General features: G+C 42.5%; 2 protein-coding genes across 3 annotated transcripts in view; both read left to right on the top strand.

Moving 5' to 3' along the window:
• The first annotated feature begins 103 nt into the window (after positions 1–103).
• cwf19l2 (CWF19 like cell cycle control factor 2) lies at positions 104–19,634 on the top strand. Its single transcript, XM_037083884.1, has 19 exons — positions 104–245; positions 1,751–1,861; positions 2,358–2,489; positions 2,786–2,902; positions 3,127–3,246; positions 3,746–3,839; positions 5,900–6,024; positions 7,325–7,946; positions 8,140–8,380; positions 9,566–9,683; positions 10,461–10,562; positions 12,995–13,123; positions 13,704–13,841; positions 16,989–17,201; positions 18,268–18,384; positions 18,553–18,708; positions 18,832–18,912; positions 19,018–19,119; positions 19,280–19,634. Exons 1-19 carry the CDS (start codon positions 153–155, stop codon positions 19,418–19,420), a joined length of 2,952 nt encoding a protein of 983 aa, XP_036939779.1. The 5' UTR covers positions 104–152; the 3' UTR covers positions 19,421–19,634.
• Positions 19,635–24,905: 5,271 nt separating this feature from the next.
• Positions 24,906–26,826, top strand: part of gucy1a2 (guanylate cyclase 1, soluble, alpha 2) — a 37,266-nt gene continuing 35,345 nt past the window's right edge. The window contains exons 1-2 of one of the 2 annotated variants that reach the window (XM_037080900.1): positions 24,906–25,693; positions 25,827–26,679. In XM_037080900.1, coding sequence (XP_036936795.1) covers positions 26,368–26,679 — 312 coding nt within the window. In that variant the 5' untranslated portion in view covers positions 24,906–25,693; positions 25,827–26,367. Of the gene's footprint in view, positions 26,680–26,826 lie in introns of both variants that reach the window. The other variant, XM_037080891.1, reaches the window with a different exon arrangement.

Here is a 26,826-nt window from a genome sequence, read left to right on the forward strand (position 1 = left end):
GAGCTTTAGAAATCATCATTTGTCAACTGAAAAAAAGTTATGAAATTTCATGAAATTTGGAAAAAAACAACAACCCAACACTGCTGTGGTCCTGTCTCTTTGCGACAACTCAGCCCTTTACGACATCTGACGAAAGCATTTACGACAGCGTCATGGCGGCGCACGGTGTCAGTTTTGAGAGTTCGAGCAGCATCGACGAAAGGAAGGCTAGTAAGCGACAGGCACGACAGGAGGCAATTGAAAAGGTATAAACTATTAGCTTTGTAGCGAACAACCCAGTAAGTAATGTGTGGTCGGCTTTATTTGCTTCTGTTGCTGTTTAAATCACACCCTTCTCTTCCGAATTGAAGCTAACAAGCTAAGTAGGCTAACAACTAACGGCACGTTAACGTTAGGACTGGACTCCAGCTGCGGCTTTGTACACTGTTATCTTTTTCCGGGATGTGAATTGCTATCTCTGTGTTTCTGCCCATCTCTCCCGCGGCCTTTAAAAGCTAACCGCACCGATGTGCCTTCACATTAATCTGGTTGTGCCTGTGCCTGGACTGTTGGATACTGTTTAACTGTCTGCAGGCAGGAAATGAGAGGACAAACACTGCTGGGACAGATAGGCTGTGTTTTATAGAGGCTTTAAGTCATGGTCGCCGCCTCTTTTTTTTTTTTTTAGTAATGACAGACGCATACAGGCATTTAACTATCCGTTATCTTTTTGCCGCGCAGCTGTGTTTGCACAGTTGCCAGATACACAACAGCAACACAAGAGCAGGTGATGCAGACAAATGATGCTTCCTGTAGATGAGCACTAAAGGTCGTAAACACATTATCTGCCCGGCTCACCTGTCCGCGGATTGGCTGAAGCTGAGTGTGGCTGGGTCTGATTCATTCTGCGTTTAAGTTTGAAGAGGAACCGGCTCATATTGACTCATGGACTCATTGCTGTCATTGTCCTCGCATCCAGTGGAGAGAAATGTGCAGATAGATGCTCAAATATTTGAAAATCGTAACTATTATCAGCAGTATCATGGCATTGTGAACTTATGAGGACAATATCCTTCCTTCTGTGATGCGAAAAATGTCCCTGTTTATTATTATTATTATTATTTTTAAACCTTAGGATCAGTACAGCTCTGCAACTGATTGGCACCAGATAGAAGTGTCTGAAAACACAAATGTTGGTGTACTAGCGTTGCTACTGTAAACCAATTTAAGCTATACCGTAGTATGAAAATTGAAGATTGATTTGCTGTGTACATATCAACAGTATTGAATTCTACCATATTCAGATAACAAGTTACATGTTTGTCAGGGCAGAGCATTTATGAAATCACAGAAAGCATTACCAAATCCTCAAATTTTAATTCTTCGAAGCGTCATGGCAGTTGATAATAATGATTGTGTAATACCATGAAATAATAAAACAGAGAAGAAGAAGAACAAACACACTGTTGTCACACTCGTAACGCTGAACTGCTGTACCCGTGTAGAACCACGCAATGTAGACATGAGCCAAACATCTCATCAGTTAACCATAGCATTTTGTCACAGCTATGGAATATAAAATAAACCATATTTGCCTGCTACATCTTTGACTCCCTTACCCTTATGTGTGCATGAAAAAAACATACAAATGGTTGGTTTCATGTGAATCCCTAATTTTGTGCAATGGTTATCATGCAGTGAAAATTGCCTACTGTTGCAACCCATGTGTACCTTTATTTTTAATAATGCTTTTTTCCATCATGTCCTACAGGCTAAGCAGCAGTACGAGAAGGAAGAGAAGAGGAAGGAGCTGAAGAGGCAGAGAGGGGAGGACACATGGATGCTCCCTGAGATTAATCAGAGGCTGCAGGAGATTAAAGAAGTAGGATACAGAGTTCTTCCAATTCAGTGTTCCAATTCTTATTGTGCATATAAAACCAGCATAGCTTTTATTTAGAAATGTACAACACCATAAACTGCTTAATCACTCTGTTGCAGTAGTTGATTAACTACCAAGTCACAGCCATATCGTGCCCCAAAACAGTGTTGACTATATTGTCATTGGTGTCATACAGAACCTCCACTTTCACTGCAAGTATGATTTCTATCAGTGTAATTAGCCAGAGGACAAAACTTAATGACAATGATAGCGATGTCAATCAACTACCATGACACCTGGTGTAGTCAGTCATGCTTTTGGGATACACAGCCCTTGATGGTCTGCCATTGTGGAGACACACATACCAAAAAAACAAAACCAGACGAGGTTCATTTATTCTTACCATATGCTGGCTTTATGATAATAATGTGTCTTAATAACAACAAACAGTGCAAATGTTTAGATGAAACCTAACTTATGGAATCTGAATCCCCTTCAGGATGGGTCTGTGAAGAGCAAGAAGAAGAAGAAGGAGAAAAAGGAGAAGAAAAAAAAGGAGAAGAAGAAGAAAGCCAATAAGGAGAAGAGGACTGCAGCTGAGGCAGGAGATGGCTCTAGTGACAGCTCAGGAGTACGTTATAAAGTCATTTTTTGCTGCTTGATTCCTTCAAACAACTTCTCAAGTTAACACCTGAGTAGTGCCAGTAGATCCTGTTACACTAGTAATGTTGATTTTTAATTGAGCTAACTTTTGTACTTCCAAGCTGAAAATGCTTGCCTCTCTTGGTGAGCTATAAACTTACATTTAGATTTCCTTTTAAACTAGGCTTTTTAAACTATTTTTTTTATTATACAATGGAAACAGTTTATAACATTCAACTTTTAATCATCTTAATCATCTTAATCATTCTTCGCTTTTCCTGTCAGGACTCAGAGGATGACTGGGTTGAAGCTCAGCCACAGACACAAGCTGCTAAAGCCTGGCAGGTTCCTGATGAATCCAAGCCCCCAGAGAATAACATCGGCACAGCCCAGAATGTCCAGGTAACAACATATTTACTCATAGCACCATCCTGCATCAGTGATAAGTTGCAGATATTTAAATGCTTTGAAAGGATTTATTTGGCTTTTGTTTTTGTGCTAAATGTGCGTGAGGGCGTATCTGTTTGGTGTTAAGTTGCTACTAAGTGGTCATTGATCTTCTCTTGATCTATACAGCTTACTCTGTCTTTGTTTAACCATGCACACTGTCTGTCTCTGTCCCCTAGAGAGACGAATGGATGACCTTTGACTTCCTGGCGATGAGTACCACGTCCACGACAGAGAGAAGAGCTGAGAAAGAACGTCTGAAAGAGGAGGAGAGAGCAAAGGCTCAGGCCATTGAACAGGTCTGTGTGTGTATATTTTTCACCTTTCTGTCCAATTTCTTATCTCAAAATCCCATCTACTGTGGCTCCTGGTCCACTGTTGGCCCAGAGAGGGTGTAGACAACTTATACATATGATGACCTCAGCTGGCTGACTCACTTATATCTGTTATTTGAATCCTAATGCAAAATGACTGTGTGTATAAAAGAGAGAAAGAAAAAACGCTCTTGTTTGTGTGTGCGTGGATTGCGCAATATGTGAAAACACTGTGTGTAGTCCATCTCCTCAATTTACCAACTGTGTGGTTACCAAGGTAACAGAGGTTGGCCCCTCTTGGACAGTGTGTGTATGTGTGTATGTGTGTGTGTGTGTGTGTGTTTGTGTGCGCGCGTGCATACCTATTGTTATCTGCAGGGCGTTTTTGTCTGAATTTTCAGTATTTGTATGCCTGTTATTGACACTACACATAAATGATTCAGTTGTATGTGTATGTGTATGTGTGTGTTTGTGGATCCCTTAGGCTGGTTTGCACAAATTGGAGCTAAACCCATACTGGAAAGATGGAGGAAGTGGTCTGCCCCCAGTGGAGATGGCTGGTTCTGCAGCAAAGAAAGGTAACAACGGAGATCAGTCTGTTGAGGCATGTCCAGGAGTTAGACAGGAGAACGTTTTCCAGCTATGTGGAGAAATACCATAAACCTCTTAAACTCACATTTTATTGATTGAATCTTGGTGAAGTGAAATCATCTAACACAGAAGTTGTAGAAGAAACGGAGCCCTTGGTAGACCAGAGTGCAGTGCGGCTGTAGTATTGAACATTTTGTTGCCTAACTATTGCCTCACTGTTCCCCTCAAGTGCAGAAAAAGATAGAAGAGGAATAACGGTGTGCAATTTTGAGCGGTCACGCTCTTCACTGTGACCATTTTTCACCCCATCTCTCATTTCTTTACCCCTATGGCTGATAAACACACATTTTTTGGACCTCATTCTTTGTCACAGACACTTGTGACAAAGTCAGGATATTTTACAGTTTGACAACAATCATCGTTGTCTGAAATGAAATCAATGCAATGAAACGACAAACTTCACCAGGAATGTAATCATTATAAATGACCCCAAGAATCTTTTTTTACATTATAATCTCTAAAAATATTCTTTTTGGGGATACAGATATATCTGTCAGGCTATACAAGGATCAGCCAGCCTAAACTTGTGCTTAAATAAGGGCACACTTTACCAAGGCATTATATTTATTCACTGAAAATAGTAATTGAGATGTTGGCTGTATTGCTTTTGCTTGTGATTATATCAAACAACTGTCCTCAGTTTACGCAGCTGTTGTGGGTTTGTTGATCTTTTTCGTGCCATTTAAGTATTTCCCATCCATGTTGGCCTTGAAGTTCCAGGTGTTACTGTTATTTTTGAGAGGTATATGAGAATAATCTGTCTCTTGCTCCTTTAATTCTAATGACCCGCAAGCATTCTTTTGAGTGAGCTGGAGAGTTTGTCAGAATGTCTGAGAATTTTGAAGACCAGAGCGGACTTGAATATAATTACATGTGCAGAAAATGCAGCACGAACGAGAGGATGGATGGAGCAAGGAAGAGCTTTTGAGTCAGGGATTTCATTAAAGGGAGACGGATGGAGAGAAAGAGAGGGAGGGTAAGCTGTGTTAAGCTGACAAGCAAATGCAGGTATGTGTTCACGTGTCCGTTATCTCTACACAGTGAGTACAGTTCCCTCTGGAGTTGGCATGGCCTCTCTGTTGTAAGCTTTATTCCTAAAAAAGTAAAGATGACGCAAACATCGCACACACGTTTGTTTGCTTACTTGTCCCCTTCAAGCTGTGTGCCAGTGTGTTTATCTCATCGGAGTAAGAACATTTTCAGAAGGTGTGTGTGTGTGTTATAAGCATTGGATACACTTTGTTTTGTTTAGATCCTACGAAATACATGCTTGTGAATGATCAGGTGTTGTGTTGTCAGCTGCAGGATCATTTTGAAAAGACAATATGCAGCTTGAAGCGGTACAACAAGAACAAAGCAATTCATACACCAGTTCTGTGTTTGCTGACAGAAACTGATTTGTGGATGAGACCCTTATACACAATGGTTCTTCACACTGATCCATAGCAGGTGTAAAATGTTAGATTAGTGAATAATAACTAACATGTCATAAAACAGGTCTGTGAATGATTTTTTTTGCTGTTTTTTTCTTCAACAGTTTTGGTCCATCCACATTTAAAGCAGATGATTAAACATCATCATGTTCACAAATGACTCTGTTCAATGATGTTTTTTTCACTCGATCTGCCCTTTGCTTTTCCTCTTTAATCATTCATGAGCATGGATTACATTTTTTGCGGAATTACTATTCTCTAGTAACTAAATTTCAAAGATAGATGAAATTGAATTCAAAAATACAACATTTGCCTCTGTAATGTAGTGAAGTAGAAGGTTAAATAAGCTTTACATGGAAACACTCAAGTAAAGTACACCTTCCTTGAATTTGTACTGAAGTGCAGTACCTGAGTAAAAGTATTAATAGTAATTATGGTCCACCACTGGCAAGTTTACTTGTCTTGACATGTGTATGTAAATGAGAATGTGAAAGATGTGACTGACTCACAGAAGATTTTGAATGTCCTTTCTTGTACCTGTTTTATTCCCGCAGCTTCTGCAGGTCCAGTGGTGAATGATGGAGGTCTGAGCTGGCTGAGGAAGAGCCAACAGAGGATGAAGGAGCAGGCAGAGAGGGAGCAGCGCAGCTTCAAAGACGTGGTGGCTGAAAGATACGGAGTGAGAATTGACGGCACACTGGCATCTCACGCATTCACATGCACAATACAGCACATATGGTTACAAGAAAAAGATACCGAACTGATGAGAACGTTGAAATATTATTAAGTTTATTGCAAATTTGGACCTAAAAATGTTACTCAGTTACACCGTGGGTTCATACACGCACACACACACACACACACACGTGCGCACACACACACACACACACACACACACACTCTCACAGTGCCCAGTGTCCTTTGTTAAGTTACTTTCAGCAGTGTCAGCATTTGTTCTTCCAGCTGACAGCATTGAAGCTGTCACTGTCAGAACATTGTGTGCATATCTCTGTGTGTTCGTGTTTGTGTGTGTGTGTGTGCACGCATGTGTGTGCTTTCTGTCGCCTTTGTGAGAACTCAGCCGTAGCAGTTCACCTCATTTGTGTTTCTTCTCCTTAGGCAGGGGCATCTTGTATCAGATATACTGTTATTCTACCTTATCATTTACAATACAGTCTTTGTGTTTGTGTGCCTCTGGTTTATTAGTTGTGTTCAAGTCTGAGCTCCCACTCGGCATAATGTTCATTTGGCAGTTGTAGTGGATTTTACGCGAGAACAGCTGAGTAGATGGTGAAGTTTGAGGACTCATTTTAACCAATTTGAGTAAATTAGAATTTATGTGTTTTTTTTTTCTAATCTGAGACTGATCACTTTTGCACTGATACAGGGAACTGATTTGTGTCTATGGTAAACATATTTTCCCAATGAGCACAATATTAATTGAATTAAATAAATGGGTGGTAGTAGCCTAAGTGAATCTGGAGAAATAACAGTCGATGGTTAAATCTCATGTCCAGGTCATCGAATACAGGTGGCTTAGGCTGGTTATGCATGGCAACAGCAACCTTCGTGAATTATTCTTAAGCAGCTGTTTGTCTGGCCTAACAGAGAGGATTTCTCTTAAGCTACATTGCAGACATATTAAGAGAATTCCACCAGAGGGCCAGTGAAAAAGCTCTTAACATGCTGTAACTCATGGTAACCTGCAGGTTTTTGCAGATAATGATATAACACTAATAATAAATACTACTGTGATCAGGTAGCTAGCCAGTTTTTAACTTTGTTTTACGTATCATGCACCTTTCGACCTCCAGTGATTGAAATGATGCAGGTAGATGAAAATGAAAAATGTGATGCATAAGTTATCATTCCAACTAATCGTGAAACATATTACAGTTGTAGTATTTCTCAGAATCTCTTTAATATGACTCTCAAGTATTCTAGTATTGTAATATGTCTTGTGTCTTCTTCTTTTGTAGTCAATGGAGGAATTTCAGCAGAGACTTGCAGATGCAGAGAAAGCTGTGTATGGACAGAGGAGAGGAGGAGGAGTGGGAGAAGAAAGAGACAGAATGGCGAGAGGTGGCTGGAGGAGAGAGGAAAATGAGTCCAGAGAGAAATGGCGAAAGCAAGAGGGAGATGGGGCAGAGAGAAATCGGTGGAGAAGAAACGAAAGGGAAAGGGATTCGTCACCTGCAGACAGAGAGAGATACCGTGCTGGAAGAGGCGAGGAGAGGGTGAGGGGAGGGTATCGAGGCAGGGAGGATGACAGAAGTCGAGACGGAGACAGGTTTAGAGAGAGGGACAGGCATAGAGAGAGAGATAGAGATGGTGAAAGAGACGGAGGGAGAGACAGAGATAATGAAAGAGACAGAGAGAGGTATCGAGACAGTGAAAGCGAGAGAGGGGGTGACAGGGAAAGAGATGGAGGAAGAGACAGGGACAATGAAAGAGACAGAGAGAGGGATAAAGAAAGAGAGAGGCCCGATGTTGCATCATCATCATCATCATCAGGAGAAAATTGGAGTCACCGTTCGTCCTCTCTCGGGTCACTAAAGAGCCGCTTCCTCAAACCCTCAGAGGATGATGACAGTAGTGAAGGTGGGTTGATGTCGAGGCCTTTTCTAATGGATGTCAAGCTGTGCAAAAGTAAACAGACAGCAGTGACTGTATTTACAGTTTTGGTCAGACTGCTCAGTTTCTGTCACAAATCAGGACACAAAAGTTATTTCATCAGATGTTTTACACAGTATGGAAAGGCTTAAGTTGCTTTATAATTTCTTTTCCTGTGTAGCTCCGCAACGCCGTCCTCGTCCAACAAGGCCGACGGCAGGGTTTCTGAAACCCAGTTCCGATGATGAAGACTCTGGTCCTCGTCACACCGGCATTCCGACCTGCAAAAAGAGCAGCAATCCTGCCCAACAATCTGACAGCACGGAAAAACCACAGCAGGAGAAAGAGAGGGATCCGGGGAACACTGTAACTGATCCTCAAGGCGGTCTGCGTGGCGATAAAACTGCTGTAACGACATCAAGGTTTTAAGCCTTTTATTGTGTTGTCTTTTCAAACACCATTGGATTGACTGAATATTCCACTTGCATGTGCATTTGGGTCGACATTATCAGTGAATCAGTTGTATTATTGCTATTTCCCAGTCCTGCTATTGTCCACTCACATGAAACTGGCTGTCACAATCATGACAGCATAAACACACTATTTAAACTCCTTTGCACCTGCTGATTTAAACCAGTATTTTGTGTTTTTGTTGAAGACCCAACAGCTGTTACGGCATCTTTGAGCTTTTATTTTGAAAAGAAGATGAATGCTGAGCTGTCGTGGCAGCAGAGGGAATCTGCATCGATATTTGACGAGATTTGACTTATTTAGTTTCATGGGAACTGCTTATCTGCTTATGATCATTAGTGTTGAATTTCCCAGAAAAACCCCCTCTGAACTCTGAGCCTATAACTCATATATCATCTGTTCTATTTCTGTCCTAAGAGCTGTCTTTCTGTTTTAACTAACCTCTCTATATCTACAACATATATGATTATGTTGTCTCTTTTAAAGGGGCACTAAACTGCAACAACACTCAGTGGCACAGAAACTTTTGTGTTTTCTTATTTTCATGGCAGTCCCAACATATTGCGGCATTGTAGGCCAGATGTCGGAGTATCACTGCTTTGCAAAGCCTCCGTAGTTGTTCTGTGCGTTGCCTCATTAGGCTAAGTTGTTTGGGTAAACCAGCATACAGAACCCCTGCAGCATGAAATGAGTCTGCAGTGTGGCAGCAGAATGAAATGAGGCTATGAGAAGTGTAATAGCCTAGAACGATGCTTCCCGAGCTGCAGCTCAGATCCTCCCAGGCAGGGCTGTAATGATCTCTGGGGGGCAGGAAGACTCAAATGAATCATAACAGATGAGCAGTGTGAGAGTGTGGAGGAAAACAACTAAATGGTTAACTTAAAAAACTTAACAAATAAGTGTCCCATCAGAGGGTTTTGGACTATTATTAGCGTGGAATAATTAAATCATTAGATCCTGTTGTCCAGGAGGTGAGATGCAGGAGAAACCGGAAGGAAAGGAGGCTTTGGAAACAAACGGAGTGTTTGTGTTTCACGAGTATTATATTGAGGAAGTGTTTGGTGTTTTTTACTTTTTAAATGTCCCTTTCGGCCTCTTGGTTTTGGTTCAAACTCTCCTCTTCATGTTTACCATAGGAGTGAGAGTGAAAGTGAGGAGGAAGAGGAAGAAGAGGAAGAAGTTCCCCTGATGTCAGAGGAGGAGATGAACAAACTGGGAGCCAAACTGGTGAAAGCAGAGATCATGGGCAACACGGTAAGTAGGTCATCGTTACGTTACTGTCATTCACAATGACTTTTAATGGAGAATATAGATATAGTCAAGATAAAGAAATGGAACCTAATAATCAATATACTGTATCTATCTGTTACCATGCAAGTATTTGTCGATATGAAAACTGTAGAGCATAAAAAAAGATTGATTTAACACACCAGGGGATACATTAATTTATGGCCTTCATTGATCCGTACACTTAACTTTCACTCTGTCCGTCTTCATGTGTCAATACTACTGGGATCTTTTATAGAGAGCGTTAAAGAACAGTCTTCTACAACACACAGTGCACACACACACACACACACACTATAATGCTAAGTGTTATCAACGTGACATCCGGCATCTCCCTACACGACTAAGCAATCAAGCCGATATTCCCAAACCTCTTCATGAGTGTTTGTGTTAAGTGCGTTTTGCAGTCATGTGCTCAACTTTTGTGCCTTGTACCTAAAGGTTCTGATATCTGTTCCGGCTGTATGGCTGAAGAGCTTCTGTGTGTGTTTCAGACAGATGTTTCATTCTTTCAGGCTTCTTTAGTGTTTCTGATTACAGCCAGTCATCAAAAAGCACAGCTAAATTTGCATTAAGACATTTGCAGCTGTATATCATTTTAATTTTTAGTTGTTGTTATGTATAGTATGTTAGTTTGTCCTCATCACTGTATCAACACCTTGTGTATGACCATAAACCTGTACACAGCATTGTTGACTGACTTTGATCTTTTTAAAAATTTCTGTCTGTGTTTGTGTGTTTCAGGCCATGGTTGAGAGGCTAAAATCGCAGCTGGATGCAGCACATAAAGCCAAAGAGAGCCACGCTGCCCGCATGAAGTTACAAGAAACTGCTAAATCAAAGCAGGTCTGTTAAAAGATTCATCGTCACGGCCATCGTTGAACTAATTAAACTGAACTAACTGAACTAGTGTCAATAAGGGCAAATACTAGCATTAACAGCTTCAACCAATAATTGGGTTGTTGTTTGAGCCTTTTGCATTCATTTCAGCAAGTTTGTAAGAACTGATTGGACAAGACAGAGAGCAACCCACAGTTTGATAAACATGATCAGTTCGAAGAATGATGGAAGAAAAGTCAACTTTTTTCCCTGGAGCTACATTTTCTCTCTATTTCTCCTCTTTTTATCTGTCTCTTTCTTAACTAAACTTACTGTTTCCTGAGATCAGTTTCCCTCTGTGCTTACAACTGTATCTCTCAGATCTCTAAAACACTGCTCATTTTCACAGACGCAGAGCCCAAACTTGGATATGTACAGTATACACTCGCTCTCAGATCTTGCACAGATGTAAACAGATGCAAACACAGAAACAGATACTGAGTTGCACACAGCACTTAACTTGACTCTCACACACTCGCTGAATCTTGCTGTGTCAGATTTATCTGCTGGCTGCTTCCTTTTCCTCTCCCGTAGTCTAAATGCTAATCCAAATACTCAAGGCCATATCTTTTCTAAACTACACAACCAAACACACACACACAAACAGCAGGTTACGGCAGCATCCATCTCTCTCGCTGTGCAGGGCAGAGGAGTGCCTCACACACACACACACACACTCGCTACGTCTGACTGCTTTTTAAAAGGAATTTGTTTGTTTGAAGACTCGCTGCAGCTCGGCTTTTACGTCTTGCCGTCCGTATGGAAAGGGCTCCTGTTTGGCATTTTAGCACAGCGTAATGGGAAACAAATGTCTCTCTTACTAGGGGTCATTCAGAGTGTGGCCCTGTGCTTATATGAGTGAAAGAAGGAGAACGAGACAGATTGAAATGGAGGCAGAAGAGGTTACATGTGCCATCCTGTCTGCGTATGTAGTGCAAGCAATTAACACAGAGCGATGGCAGCACCCTGACACTTCAGCACTGCTTTATCTCCCCTCTTTGGAAATGCAGGCACACGCGCACTCATGTATATAAATGGAGGTATATTTCCAACATCATTCGACTCCAGACAACTTTATGAACACATGGACTATTTATGTAAGTTGTATATCATCATTTTCAAGTTAGGCCAGATTCATCCCCGCTAAAGTTGTCCCGTCAAATTAAAAGATGAGGGTGAAATCCTCAGTCACCCCTCAGAGATGTCATAATTCTTTGTTTTAGTACACTTACCAGATGAGCGGTACTTCAACCCTCCTAGAGATGGAGTGCTGTTGATTTGCACTCATTGGAGACCCTTCTAATTTATCTTGTTATGGAAGACTTTTGGCTCGTGTTCCTTATTCAGTGTTTTCTTGACTCTTGTTGCCTGTTTGGCTCATGTTCAGTTTTTCTTCTCTGCATGTGGAGCCTTGAAAGGCTGAACTGGAGCAGGGGAAATATTCCCTTCAATCATTTCTTTCCTTTCCAATCCAGTTTCATTCTCTTGTGGCTGTCTCCCATCCTCTCTGCTACTCCCAACGTGTTCTTGTTTTTGGCTTTCCGTCTTGACATGTCAGGTCCAATTTCACTCTTTGCTGAATGTCCATTCTGGCAACAGCTGCGGGTACATCAGACCGCTTTTACTTCTCAATCTAATTGACTTACAACAATGAAGTATTTAAGTGAGCGTAACTTGATGAGATGGTGTCCTGTTTATATTTTCTGTAAAAATCAAGAATAGCTCCAGAAAGTTGCAGTTGAGACTTAAGCTCCTTATAACAAGCAAACTTTTTGATCCATGAAAAACATGGACCTGTGTGCTAAACTGGCACTGGAGCAGCAGATTTTATTCATTTTATTTTTAGTTTTCAGTTTTTTCTCCCCTCTGAAGACATTCAGTTTGCTTCCACAGAGGAGTAAAGAAGGAATAAAGCTGAATCAGAATTTTGACTATTTTTTTTAACTACTCAATTATTAAAACAGCTGCAATGATTAACCAATTACTGGGTTAGCTTTCAACTGTTTAATTAATTGTCAACTGTTCTGATTATCGAATAAGGCATTTGAATAATTTTTATGAAGAAAATGTCAAAATTTTCAAGTCAAAAAGCTTTCTTTACTTCTGTGTGTGAGGTAAACTCAATATCTTTGGGTTTGGGGACAAAAGATATGATTGAATATGATTAGCAAATGTAGCATTTCTGACCTGAGGTTCGGTTGCAGACAGGTGACCATGTCAGTCATTTGTTGGAAGTTTTCCATCATCAAATATTGTTATTGTTATTACCCTTTTTCTTCTTCAGTATCTGTTTAATTCCCAAAACATGCATACATGAAAATACTGTTTGGGAAACTGTCAGTCTTTAAACAAAAACAAACAAAAGTGAAAAATGTTCTGGCTGTGTCTGGGTTTTTCAGGCTGCAGGTCGCTCCAGTGAAGACCAGGAAGTCCTGCTGTTCAGAACAGACCAATCAGGTCGGGCCTGGCCTGTCAATGCCCCCTCTGGACCTCAGGAGCCCCATGGAGGACGGCGGAAGAAGAAAGCGGTAAAGAGAGAGCAATGATGGGTGGACAGACAGTGGACACAAACAAATGACGGGACAGCAGGGACAGAAGCTTTTCATAAAGGATTTTGGAAGCTGGTGCACACATGTAAAAATAAATCTTGAAAGTCACCACTGAGAACAAAGATAGAGAGGATCCTGCACACTGTTACAGATGGAAGACAGGGATATTGAGATTAAATGAGGTTTGTGTCCTGCTATGTGTTCCTTGTCATTTGATGTTTATCAGAGTGTGTAATGAGAGCAGCAACTCCACCTGACTCCAAGTTGAAACGTGTGTAATGTAAACAAAGCTCTCCGGTCCATTTTCTGTTTATAGTTATTATAAATCTATTAAGTGGTCCAGTCTCTTTTACTGTCTGTCTGTTTCCCCTCGGATCAGTCTGTCTTTCTCAGGTCCATCCATCTCTGTCTGTCTGTTTTCCCCCTCTTTCTTCTCTCCACTGTTGTCTCTCACCTTCTAAATCCTCCCTTTCAAGGATGTGATTTTAAGATTGTGTCTTTTACATGCAGCATCAAATATCCCCTGAATTGATCTTCCTGTCTTTTCCTCTCTCTTCAGATTGAGACTCATGTTGATGGCGAGCGTGTGCGCTACTTCCAGGATGATGACGATGTGGGTCTGAAGGAGATGGTGAGGAGAGAGAAGATGAGCACTTCACAGGATCAGAATGCCCTTTACTCCCGCATGGCTGCCAAGGTAAGAAACCTAACTATTACCAGAATGAACAGGGTAACCATTTTTCTTGTGAACAAGTAAATATATGCTTATATTCAGTGTTACTCACCAATCTGACAATCATGATAAATGAACTTCCTTCCTCATAAAACACTTAAAATCAATTTTTCCTACTTGTCCTACTTGATTGGAAGTTTACCACCCATCAGTTGTTTCTATCTGGGGATGAGTGGACTTGTGTGAAACCATTTGCTGGACTGTGTTTGTGTGTGCGCATGAGACAAATACGAGTGCCCGCTTACATGCAGAAGGTTCCATAGTGCTACTAGAGGTTAAAAACTCGATGAGATGATTGACAGCTTGGCATTGTAGGGCTCATATCAGTTATGCCTAAATCTGGCAACACAAGGGCAAAGTTTTTCACTATCTGGCAAGCTGAGAGCTGTTGTTATCACAAGATTGCAGCTTATGGCATCAAAGACAGTGTGCTAATAACACTGTAATCAAATCTTATTTGAAATGTTTTTCTCTTATCTTTTAATCCTCAAAGCACACCTGTGGTACCGCTGCTGTGGTCCTGCCGGGTTTCCATATTTTCATAGAGCCTCGGTTGCTGTTTTCCACTTTGTTCTGTGTGTTTCTTCTCTGATCAGTCACTGTGGACGCCACCTCAGAGTTAGTCAGAGTATTGCGTGAACTCAACTCAGTGGCAGGTTCTTCAACTCATCAGGCGAAAAGAAAAAGAGAAGCTGTTTTAATTTATTTAGGACACAGCAGGCAAGTTGGGTTGAAAGTAATGAATCGGTGCAAGCCAGAACTGTTTGTACCTGAAATTTTTAAACTCACATTAGGCCGATGAAGTTGGCTTGTACTTAACACGTTTTCATCTTAAATGGGCTTTTTTGTACATTATTTTTGATTCCTACCACCTACTCTCATGTCTGTGTACAGATAGATCACCTGTCATTTAGATCATTTAATTGATGGACTTACGACTAGCTCTTCTTTTTAGAATGAGAGCAATAGGGCTGAGTCATTTGAGCAGTCTGTTAACCAGCGTGTTAAAAAGTAATCCGAGGGAAAGTAAAGATATCGTGGTAAAATGTTACTTTGGTCACCCTTCATACTTGAGCAAAAGTCTTTCAGTATCTGATCAAATATTGCAAAGGAGGCAAGAGCAGTTGTGAATGATTACAGATGCTTACAGAAACATGTGAACACATGTATGGACATACAAACATCTCTGCTAATACTACCTGGGGTTCGGGACTGGACCTGTGGCCTGTTCAGTTTTGGATCCAGCTATTAGATGGCAGAATACTTGTGTTGGTTAAGCTCAGAAGACGATGAATGACTCTCTCATCAAAGCTTTTATCTCTCCTCACTCAAAGAGCAATGGAAAGCTTACAAGTTTAACTGACAGACATGTTCAGTTAAACTTGGTTAAAGTATCAGCCACCCTGAACAGGTAGACGCTCAGGTTCTGCTCTGTCAGATCATTATGCATTTAACTCTGTGGCATTATCCATTCCCCTCCACTACTACTCTTGCATCTCTGCGTCTCTCTCTGCAACTCTGTCTTCCTCTGTGTGCTTGAAATAGACGCACAGCAGCAGATGGGTGCTGGCAGGTTGTGGTGCGCCTGTCAGTCTATCTGCACTCTTACAGACTGCACTTCTCCGCGAGCTGAGACACATTGCTTCTTCTCTTTTCTTCTTGTTTACTTCTTCTCCCTCTACGTAGGAATATGACAACAAATAGTGTGAAAATCCTCCTGACAGGTGTGTGTGTGTGTGTGTGTGTGTGTGTGTGTGTGTGTGTGTGTGTGTGTGTGTGTGTGTGTGTGTGTGTGTGTGTGTGTGTGTGTGTGTGTGTGTGTGTGGGGCGGGGCGGCATTAACAAACAAGGGGATATAGGAGATATACACACACACACACGGTCCGCACCTACAAAGAGTGACACTAAAAATACATCTACAGTTACCATGGCAGGGCTTCTATAAATACCAGTTTTATCCATTGGTCAGAGACGGCGTCTGCTAAGTTAGCAGACTAGCATTGTCTGGAGATTTATCATAGTGTATTTATCAATAAAGCATGAGTAGTGTGCCAGACATATGTTAATCCCCTCCACTCTCCTGCGGCATGCTGAATCCACAATCTATAATTTAAAACTGCATCAACAGTGTGTCCGTTTCTCATTAGCTAAGACGTAATCGACAGCAGCGAACCTGACATTGATTTATTACTCTCATATTCTCTGTAATTAGTCTGCATGTAAGTGTGTGATGGCATTTGTGTGTGTGTGAATAAACCTGTAATCCTGCGGCACTCTTAGGTACTTTCCTTTGCACACACTCACTCACTCCCACGCGTGCGCACACACACACACACACACACTCCCTCCCACGCTGTCACTAAACTAATCCAATTTTCACTCTCACTCACTCACTCCTACACAGCGACTCATGCACACACACACTTTAACCATGCTTGCCTCTCTCTCTCTCTCTCTCTCTCTCTCTCTCTCTCTCTCTCTCTCTCTCTCTCTCTCTCTCTCTCTCTCTCTCTCTCTCTCACACACACACACTCACTCACTCACTCACTCTCAGACACACACACGCACACACAGATTCCAACCTGTTGCCCGGTCGCCATGGTGACAAGACTCAGACGTAGAAATACCAGAGTCGATACTCAACGTACTGCCTCACACTGTTTAACACGCGCAGACCATCTAACATACAGGGCAATACACACACATCACATACACATACACATACGCACACGTATGCACGCGCACGCACACACACGCACACACAGGCGTGGAAACAGCACAGACGGTAATATTGCGTCAGTGAAGCTACCAGCCAGTTTCTAAGGACAGTCGGTGTCTCTACAGTCATTTTTAAAGATTAGCAAGATTTTGTTTCCTGTTTGGTGAAGTGTCAGCTTAGAATCTGTTTTGTTTTCAAGCTTAAAATTGAAAAATGAAAGTGACATTTTTAGTGCACAAATGATTAATCAAACATATCCAAAGCAAGAAAACAATTGTTTATGCCCATTTATACATTAGCATGTTTGGCCAAGAATAATCACACTCGTGTTGAACAGCATTCACCATTTCTCCTCTCCACTGCCACCACTTATGCTCCACTCCACTCTCCAGATGATGGGGAAGACAGACGGCGATAACTACACGCTGGATGACATGTTTGTGTCGGGTGCGGCGCAGCGGGAGGGCGAGGGCAGGGAGGAGGAGCGCATGAGGTGCAAAGCCATCGGCGAGAGTAGGAGGCTGGCTGCCTCCATGGAGAAGTGCCAGCACTGCTTCAGCAGCCAAGAGCTCCAGAAGCATCTCATCGTGGCTATAGGGAGCAAGGTAAGAGGGAACGTAGGGGACTGGGCAACTTTGATAATGGATGTATTGTTTCAGTTGTTTAACAAGCAAACATGTAAATCGTTGACTGGATATGATCAGGATTTTTAAGTATCTTGGTTATCTTTTGCATGTATACAACTTATCGGGTACCAGAATACTGGATAAGACCTTTGAGTCACCTGGATATTTGACTGGAAGTACTTCAATAGATACCAGGATACTGCTGCATATAAACACCGTGTTTCTTAACCATCTCATAGTGGTTTAGATGGTGAAGACACACCTGGATACTGTTATGATCATGTTTGCAGGAATATAATCAAAAACAGGATAAGAAAGAAATAACTCAACTCATCTCAACTGATGGATACATTGTTAGACCTATGAAAGTATCACAGTGCTGAAAAATGTTCATCATAACCCAAAATTGTTGTCTTTAAAGCAGTAACAGTAAACTTTTCAACTTTGCCTCTCCCTAGTATTTCCCTGTGGCGTTACTGTTTCAGCTGCTGGCTAAGACAGCGCTGGCAGCCTGGCTTCTGTCCTAAGCAAACAACCGTAAAAATCCCAATTTAGTCAACACTTTCCTTTGTGATGTACTGCTGCCTTAATTTTTGCAGGAATCTGTCCCGGTGGGCAGACTGAATAGCATAGTGAAAGCCGTGTTCATAGGGAACCAATCTATACATGGATGGTGTCATTTTGCTTCAGCCACTACACTGGTGAATTATACGTTGAAGCTAAAAAATGTCTATTGCCAATTGAAGTGTGTTGTCTAGCCAACCAAAACCAATTTATATTTAATCTACAAGCTTAAAAGAATAGATCTTTATAATGTTGAAGCTGAAACCAGAGTTTACAATTTTATTCTTAAATAATTAATCATTTTGGGTAATCTTTTGACTTGTTGCCAATAATCAAATCAACACTCATTGCAGCTCTAAATGAAAAAAAAAACTGTAGGTTTTTGACTGTTGGTCGGAATGAGAAATCCAGATATAATTAATCTAATGACTGATCGATGCATTAAGTGTTTTCTGTTTTTGTTTTGGCAACCTGTGTCCAGGCGTACGTGAGCCTGCCTGCAGGAGTGTCCATGGCAGAGGGCCACTGTCTCATCTGTCCTCTCCAGCATCACTGCTCTTCCACCGGATTGGATGAGGACGTGTGGTCTGAAATGCAGGTTAGCCAGTCAGCGCTTCATGCCATATCAGTCCAGGCTTGAGTGACAACGTCTCTGACTGTCAGCAGTGTCTGATATAATCAGAACTGAATGCTGCTTTCATTCATTTCGAACAAGAATGATTAAAATTTAATGGAGTTCACTTCTGTTCTGCTTTGCTGTCCTCAGCTGTTCCGCCGTACTTTAGTGCGTATGTTTGAGTCCCAGGAGCTGGACTGTGTATTCATGGAGACGCACATGAACCTACGCAGGAGACAACACTTGGTCCTCGAGTGTATCCCACTACCCCGAGAACTGGGCGATATGGCACCCATATACTTTAAGGTCTGTGTGTGTGTGTGTGTGTGTGTGTGTGTGTCTTTATCCCTCTGATTAGTTAATTTTGTCTGGTTTCACTTGAGACAGAAGTATCGGGATGGGATTGACAGAGTCTGTGTGTTCCTTTAGAAAGCTATCATGGAGTGTGACGAGGAGTGGGCCATGAACAAGAAGGTTGTCGACCTCTCTTCAAAAGACATCCGCCATGCTGTAGGTTCCCTTTTGTCTTTTCTATTTCCTGCACTCTTCCTCACCGTATTTGTTACCCTTTTAACCTCCTTATTTCATCCCTGTTGATTGTTTAATGCCTCTTAGGTTCCTCGAGGTCTGCCATACTTTGCTGTTGACTTTGGACTTCAGGGAGGATTTGCTCATGTCATTGAAAATGAACAGAAGTTTCCTCATTACTTCGGCAAGGTCAGTGCATGTGCATAAAAGCTTCATCATTATGTTTTCCTGTTTTTGGTTACAGAAATATCATCAAACAGACTTCACTGTTACATGGTAATGCAATAAATGACTTCCAGGCCTTTTACATGAAATAATTCAATGTGATCAATCTCTCATCCCCTCACAGGAAGTAGTTGGAGGCATGATGGACTTGGAGCCGCGTCGTTGGAGGAAGCCGATAAGAGAGAACTTTGACGATCAGAGGAAAAAAGTCCTGCAGTTTGCACAGTGGTGGAAACCGTACGACTGTACCAAGACCAAGGGCTAGCTAGGAAAGACTATGTAAAAACACACTGAATCCCAGTTCAGGACATTTTAATGTTTAAAAATTAAAGAGACATTGCTTGCTGTATTGTTAGTTCTACTCAGAATTGTTTCATATGACTGTTTCATGTTTCCCAACATTGAAAAGACCTAAATCACACCCTCCCTTCATGCAGTAATATGAAATATTAAAATAAACACTTTGTGACACATTGTGATTTGTGTGTTAAGTTTTTGAAGGTTTTTCAGTATCCAGAAATACTCTAAGGGATGTTTTTTGATGGGATGCGAGGGATTTGTTTTTATTTGTTTGGTGTTTTTTGGACAAACAAACATGTAAGATGACATGAGAGATGTAATTGATACGTTGGTAGATGGTCCGATATCTTTACCGCAGCTTCTTGCCACCAAGACATGAATTTGAGCTGAATCTGTGTGTCATCATACCCACTATACTCCTGCCAGCACTGCCCTTCCCCGCTCTGGGATTTAATTTCTTACTCTGTGCCCTCGAGATCCCGGCAGCTGTCACTTAATTCTAAGAGGTTTCAGTGTCATCACAGCCACGCACGCAATTGGAGCGCGCAGGAGCAATTGGCCACCTTGCCCTCCTGCGTGCGACCTCATCATCTTTTTTTTTTTTTTTCAGCCCCACTATTGGCTCTTTGATGAGCTCATCACTTCAGAGACTCACCTTATTTCCAGGTGTCATCTCAGACAACATGTGGTGAGTGGGTGCAGATGGTTGGTGCTGAATTTGTGTGAATCACTAGAGATGGTTAGCTTTTTTATTGCACTGAGGAAAAAGCTGTCCCCAGATTTTAAGGAGACATGTACTGACTTTTAGGTTCATCATTTTATTTTGGGTTACTAGCGGTTTAGGTTTACATGCTTTAATACTCAAAATCAGATCAGTTTTCACATACTGTCCAGTGCTGCAGCTCTGCATTCCCCCTCTGTATCAAACGCTCTGTTTTTGCTTCTGTCTCTTTAAGACCCCCTCGTGAATACCCAGTCTCCTTTGATTGGTCAGCTCACACACGCCTGACCCCACACCGATAACAACTAAGGCGCATAAATTATGCAAATATGTAACAAGGTGACATAGAGTGATGTCACAAAGTCACAGAATTAAAGGCGGGACTACTGACCGGGTATTTCAGGAGCGGTGTTTTCTGTGGGAGAAAGGAGCTCCTGTTGGTGGGCTCTTTTTAACACCAAGATCTTTTAAATGCTCAAGAACATTATGTAAAATGCTGAGGGAAAGAGAAAAAAACAAAAAGCACAATAGGTGTCCTTCAGTCTAGAACTTGGTCCCTGTGATGGAAACGCACTGATTTCCTCCAAAGGTTCGTAGTCCCTGGAAAAAGTTCCTGAGTTGAAACGCTACACATCTGGGAGAGTAGTGATTCGACGGGAGAACATATTTCTGAATTTCACAGGAAAAGGACCATAGTTACTGCACTGATTTTTTATTTAGTCTTTTATTTATGATACAACTTTTTAACTCTTCAGCTTTCGCCAAGTCACATTGACACCATGTGTGTTCGCTAAAAGTAAAGAGGGAACAGGAACATGATGACAGCAGAGAGCTTGTCCTCTACTTGCAGGCACTAATTCCTGCCAGCAAGGACGCAGTGGCACTGAGAAAATTAATTTCGCTGAGAAACGAGCATTTTCTAATTATTTATCATTATTATAACATCACCTGGGTAAGACTTGTTTCATTGTAAAAATCAGCAAAGCCATGCTGACCACAGTGTCTCTGCAGCTCAGCGGTCAATGGACTGTGGATTATTTATCGTTCATATGTGCATCAGAGGGGCACTTCCACCATAAATCAGCAGCAATTCAATTTGTCAGCCCTCTCTTTCGCCCATCAATTGAATATGATGTAACTGCCACAACAAAACCCCACATCAGACTGTGTACTCAGAGGTGAGATCATAACGTGATCATTTTTGAAGAAATTCAGCTGAATCGATGGAGATTTTAGTGTAACAAACATGCAATTTGCCTCTCTTTAACCTGATTTGTTCCTTTGACAGCATCCCATGGGACGCTACAGCGGGTTATTTATATTGTGCAAGTGACAGAGAGGCCCAGGTCATGGTTAATAGCAGCACAGTGGCGTGGAGTGATGTATAGTTATGGCCAATTAGACTGGCTGGGGGCAGATTTATGAGCGAGACAGCCGTTTCTCTCCCCATGTCTCTCTCACACACGCGTCCTTTCTAGAGTTATGTTGTGTTTCATTCACTTATCCGCTCGCGCTGCCCCAGCTTCTCCCTTATTTCTTCTCTTTTCTAACTCTCTCACGTTCTCTTTTGTATTTTACGCCGCCACTCTGCGTCACTGGCAGGCGGGAGGCATGTGTTTGACAGAAAGACGTGGCAACAATAAGTCTTCCGTGTCACCAAATCGAAACCTGACACACACAGGAAAGCTTAGATATCTAAAAGCTCGAGTGAGTTGTGTGTGTCTCCGAGTGAATGTGCGACTGCGTTTCATGTTTGAGTGACTGTGTGCTTATCTCTGGGGGAGAGCACCTGGTTTGGACTCACTGGTGTCTGTCACAAGGCCGAACCTTTTCTTATCTTTCTGCATTCCACAACTACACGTGTTTTAGATGTAAACGCTGTGAATGTCTGTTCCTCTGTGGTTTTGTCTATATATGGTGTCCCCCCCACACACACACACACTTTCATGCATTTATCTGACATATCTTTGTGTACGTGTGTATGTGGGTGTGTGTGTGTAAATATGCAGGGTAATACCTGAGAGATGACACTGTAAATCTGACTGCAAATTCCTCCTTCTCCAGTTTAGTAGTTTTGTAAAGGATTGGAGTGAGTCCAAATTATTTGGATTGCTGACAATTTGATAATTCAACCATCCAGGGCGACTGAGACTCCCTTAATGTTTACAGTGTCATAGTTTAAACAACCATCAGAAAACATCACAAAGTGCTGTAAAATACAAGTTGACTGTGTGTTTTGTTACAAACAGTACTGTAATCTTGTTTTTAACAGGGAATGTTTCGTGGTTTAGCATGGTTACGGGTTGCAACTTCAAATGTTACTGATGTTGTTATAACGAAAAATTATTCACTTTGTAACTTAACGATATAACAAAAATAAATATTATATTGTAAACAGAAAAGTTTCTTGAAAAAACAATTAGTTACATAGCATATGAGGTGCCCTTTCTGCTTATTCTAATTCCGCGATAGCCCAGTTATGGAGCTATTGCCCTGTCTGCACTCGGCTATAGATGTCTGGCTGCTGCTGGGCTTATCTCCTCTGGAACATTATTTATTCCATCCCGGTGTTGGCTTTATTAAATGCCTGCATTATTACTGATGGATGGCAGACTGATTGCTAAGAGCAAGCGACCAGATAAGGAAATGGAAAGTGAGACAGAGCGTGTGTGGAGTGTGTGTCAGTGCGAGGCTGTGTTTGAGAGAAAGACAGTGGTGAGTGGGTGAGTGTTAGAGAGAGAGAGAGAAGGAGCACAATTCTGTGCAGTGTATTGGGGTCATGCTGCTCCAGAAAGTCAAATGAATTAGCAGGCACCTCCAGGAAATTACACTGCGATCTGTGCGTGTGTGCGCACATGCATGCACTCGTATGATGCATCATCTGTCTCAGTGTCTCTCTGCTTGTCCCTGTGGGGCCCTAAATGAACAGGCATGCTCTGCCAATCGAGGTCAAGGTCATGGATGTGATTAGTGGCAGACATGAGCATCATTCTTTTCTCTGATGGGAGGCAACAAGCGTGTACCACTGCTGCCAGCTCCATTATCTGCCAGTGGAGCAATATTTGTCCTTGTATATCCCCATGTTGAACACAGTTGGCACATAGCCATGAACTTGGCTCATTGGCCATGACTGTTGTTTGATTACAATTGCAAGTTGCTTGATTGCCATTTGCACTTAAGTTAATTGGAGAACAATCACCTGTTAGCTGCCCGCCCAGGTGTCACTATTGTTGGAGCCTGTAAACCTGTAAATAACACCATGTTGAAATAACAAGGAGTATTAATCCAGCATTTACCAACCATGATTTTGATTGTTTTGTTTTTGTTTGTTTTTTTGTTCATTGCACCAATGAAACAAACCTCATGCAGAAATGTACTGTTGGGTTCATCACATCATCCACTTGTGTATTCTTCTTAAGACTAAACACTCAAGATCCATGTATGTGCTTTGTATGTAGCTTTTTGCCATGTCACACAGTCGTTATTAGCTCATGAAATGTTAAGATTATCTACTCTGCCTCATGGTGATGGATGGAAGGTCATGTGAAGTTTTGCAATCCACAAAACATTTCTGGAGTTCACAGCAACGCAGCTTTGCAGCATTCTCCTCAACAACTGAATCAGATGGGGACCATCTACATCCCCCATCCTATGTAAGATTTTACAATGAAAAAAAAATGAAAAGAAAACTTTAAATGGTCCCATAGAGTTTGTCCAGTGTAAAACAAGTCCTCAAAAAACCAAAATAAATTGTAGATGTGACTTCTATACACTTTTTAAAGCCTAAGTATTTACCATGGCTGCAAAGCTAAAAGCGTTGACATGCACCACGGCCGAAGTTGGTGCTAAAATCAGCCCCCATTCAAGAGTGTAGATAATGTCTAGTCAAATCAATGTTGGCTTTCCGGGCTTTTTGGATACTTGGATTACAACAGATGAGCTGCATGGAGCCATTTAATGGTTTTGTTTTGTGTATGTGTTAAGTCCCCATCAGTCGTTTTGGAGACTGCTGCAATGCTGTTTAGCTGTAATACTTCATAATCTTTTTGTGGATTACATAACTTCTCCTGCCTTTTCATCAGCATGAGAGTGAGTTACAACAAACTTTTCACTTTTGGAACACTGACATGCAGTGAATGTGGAACTGTATCAAGGGATTTACCTGAGGAACAGTGTTCTGTTTGGGGGTTTTGGGGTAAAAATATTACTATAAATCCAAAATATGTAATTGGGATTGATTATGTTTCCACTTAGAAAGGTTTTTAAACAGCATTTAGACCACCAAGTAAAATATATATAATAGAGTGGCATAGCCAAGGTGTAGTTTTGAAGGCTAACCTAGAAGTTACCATTATACCCCAGTCTATGGGATATCTGAATGGGATTTTGGAGTTTCGTGATACTTACATGTTTTGTTCAGCAAGAGTCGGCCTGTAAAGACGAACTTGTGAGCAGATGAGTCTCTGCGTTCGGCATGATGATGTTTAATGGACAGCTATGGTCTCATTTAGCCACTTGTTAGCGACCGCCATAACCAAGACATGTAAGCGCTTTATAATGAAATTGAGGGACATTTAATGATGCAGTTAATGTCCTATAAACAGTTCTACGGATACATTTTTATAAGGGTGGTCAGTGGGGAAAATTATTTTTGGGCTGCAGTACCGCCAGTGGCCACTGGGCCAGACTGGAAGCAAAGCTGAGCGACACCCTCCAGGGCCTGATTTAGCCACTTGTTAGCAAAGACCCTTTGTAGGTGAAAAGTTCCCTTTTACTTGACAAAAATCCCATGTGTGATTCGTGGCAAAATTCAAATGGGCTCGAAAAAATATTTGTCTCTTTCCATTCACTTTGAACAAAGTTTTTTTTTTCTGAAATAAGGTCCCATGGGGCAAAGCAGAAGGGGCTCTCTATTAACAGAAAATATAGGCATGCATACTAATTGTTTAATTGTTTATTATCTATCTATTATTATCTATCATAGGTAGATGGACAGATAGATCTATCTGCGCTCTGATTGGTTGCGGTTTGCAGTCTCAACTCAAACAGCAGAGCAGCGCGTTAATGCGCACTTCACAGCGCGAGCTCGACGGATCCGCACATCACCGGCTGCTGCTGCTGCTCGCGCTCTCCTCGCTCTCCACCTCGCTCACCTCCACTGCCCTCCACCTGCTCTCCGAGACGACACGAGACAAGGAGCCGCGGCCAAGGACTAAGAGTGGAAGATGGTCAAACGATGAGAGGGGCAGCTGGCGGACAGACAGGAGCACCGCTGTCGCAGAGGACTAGGAGGAGGAGTGAAGGAGGAGGAGAGGGAGAGGAGCCGTCACATCTGCCGTGACTTTGGGGATTTCTCTCCGGGAGAAAACACGGGGGAGGGAGGAAGACGCTTCGGTCCTCACGGTCAAGGCGGAGTGAGAGGAGTGACTGACATGTGTGGGGATTACCACGGAGGACAAGCATGTCGCGTCCGGAGGCCGTTTGTCGCTCATCTGTTTTGCAGTTTCGTCAGTTAAGGTAACGGCTGCTTTGGCACAGTTGCGGCGCGCGACAGCCGCATGTAAGCTAGCAGCTAAAAAACCCTCATATTTATTAAACAGTAGACGTTTAACCGCTGTTCTGTTTCTTTTCTTTTTTTTTTTTTTTGTAGTATTTTTTTTATTCTATCTGAAGCATCCTTTGGAGAGAGGACCGTGAGAGGTGCGTTTGTTTTGGGGGTTAAAAGGGGCCGGTTTTTAAGAGGCTGTACCCGCACCTCCTCCTCCCCCTTACATAAATGTTTGCGTGCCGTTAGTGCTCTCGCTCTCGGTCGAGCCCCCCTCCTCCCCTCCCTCTGAATAGGTCGCCGAGTCTCACACGCAGACAGGCGCATCTCACATGCACACACAGACCTGGACATCATCTCGCGCGCACGCATGCACGCCCGTACGCACGCACGCGCCGCATATGCATACATAATTACACACGGACCTCACCCCCCACCCTCACCCACCCAGCCCTCCTCTCACCCCCTACCCTCACACCCCCCACCACTATCTGATGACTCCCCGGCGTAGAGGTGGACGTGGTACGGAACCGACTGTAGCATCATCATCATCATCATCATCATCATCATTATCATCATCATCCTCAACACTACCACTTTCATCACCACCACCACCACCACCATCCTCCTCTTCCTCGCCACCACCATGTCCTCGTCGTCGCGCAAGATCTCCTCCGAGTCGTTCAGCAGCTCGGTGGGCTCGGACTGCGGGCTCGAAAGCCCCGGGGGAGACGGAGGGGACGGCGGTCTGGAGACGGCGGAGGAGAGCCGGGGCTGCCCCTTCTCCTCCTTTCCATCCTCGCACAGAGCGGTGCTCTGGAACGGCCGCAGCCCCGCCGAGAGGTCGGCGTGCCCGGCGGGCGAGGAGCAGCAAGGACCCCACAAGAGGGTCACCAGGAGGAGACGGGTAAACCTGGACTCGCTGGGGGAGAGCCTAAGGCGACTGACCTCACCCATGGTAGGCCTCCAACTTGTGTGTGCCGTCAGAAAGTTGCAATGACATACTTTAATGTTCAATAAGGGCTGATTAGTGGTATCTGTAATAATATGCCATGCTTTATAGCTAACTCAGTATATAGTTTTACCAACAGTCTTCTGAAATGTG

The sequence above is a fragment of the Acanthopagrus latus genome, chromosome 2 (genome assembly GCF_904848185.1).
Source record: "Acanthopagrus latus isolate v.2019 chromosome 2, fAcaLat1.1, whole genome shotgun sequence".
Taxonomy (NCBI): domain Eukaryota; kingdom Metazoa; phylum Chordata; class Actinopteri; order Spariformes; family Sparidae; genus Acanthopagrus; species Acanthopagrus latus.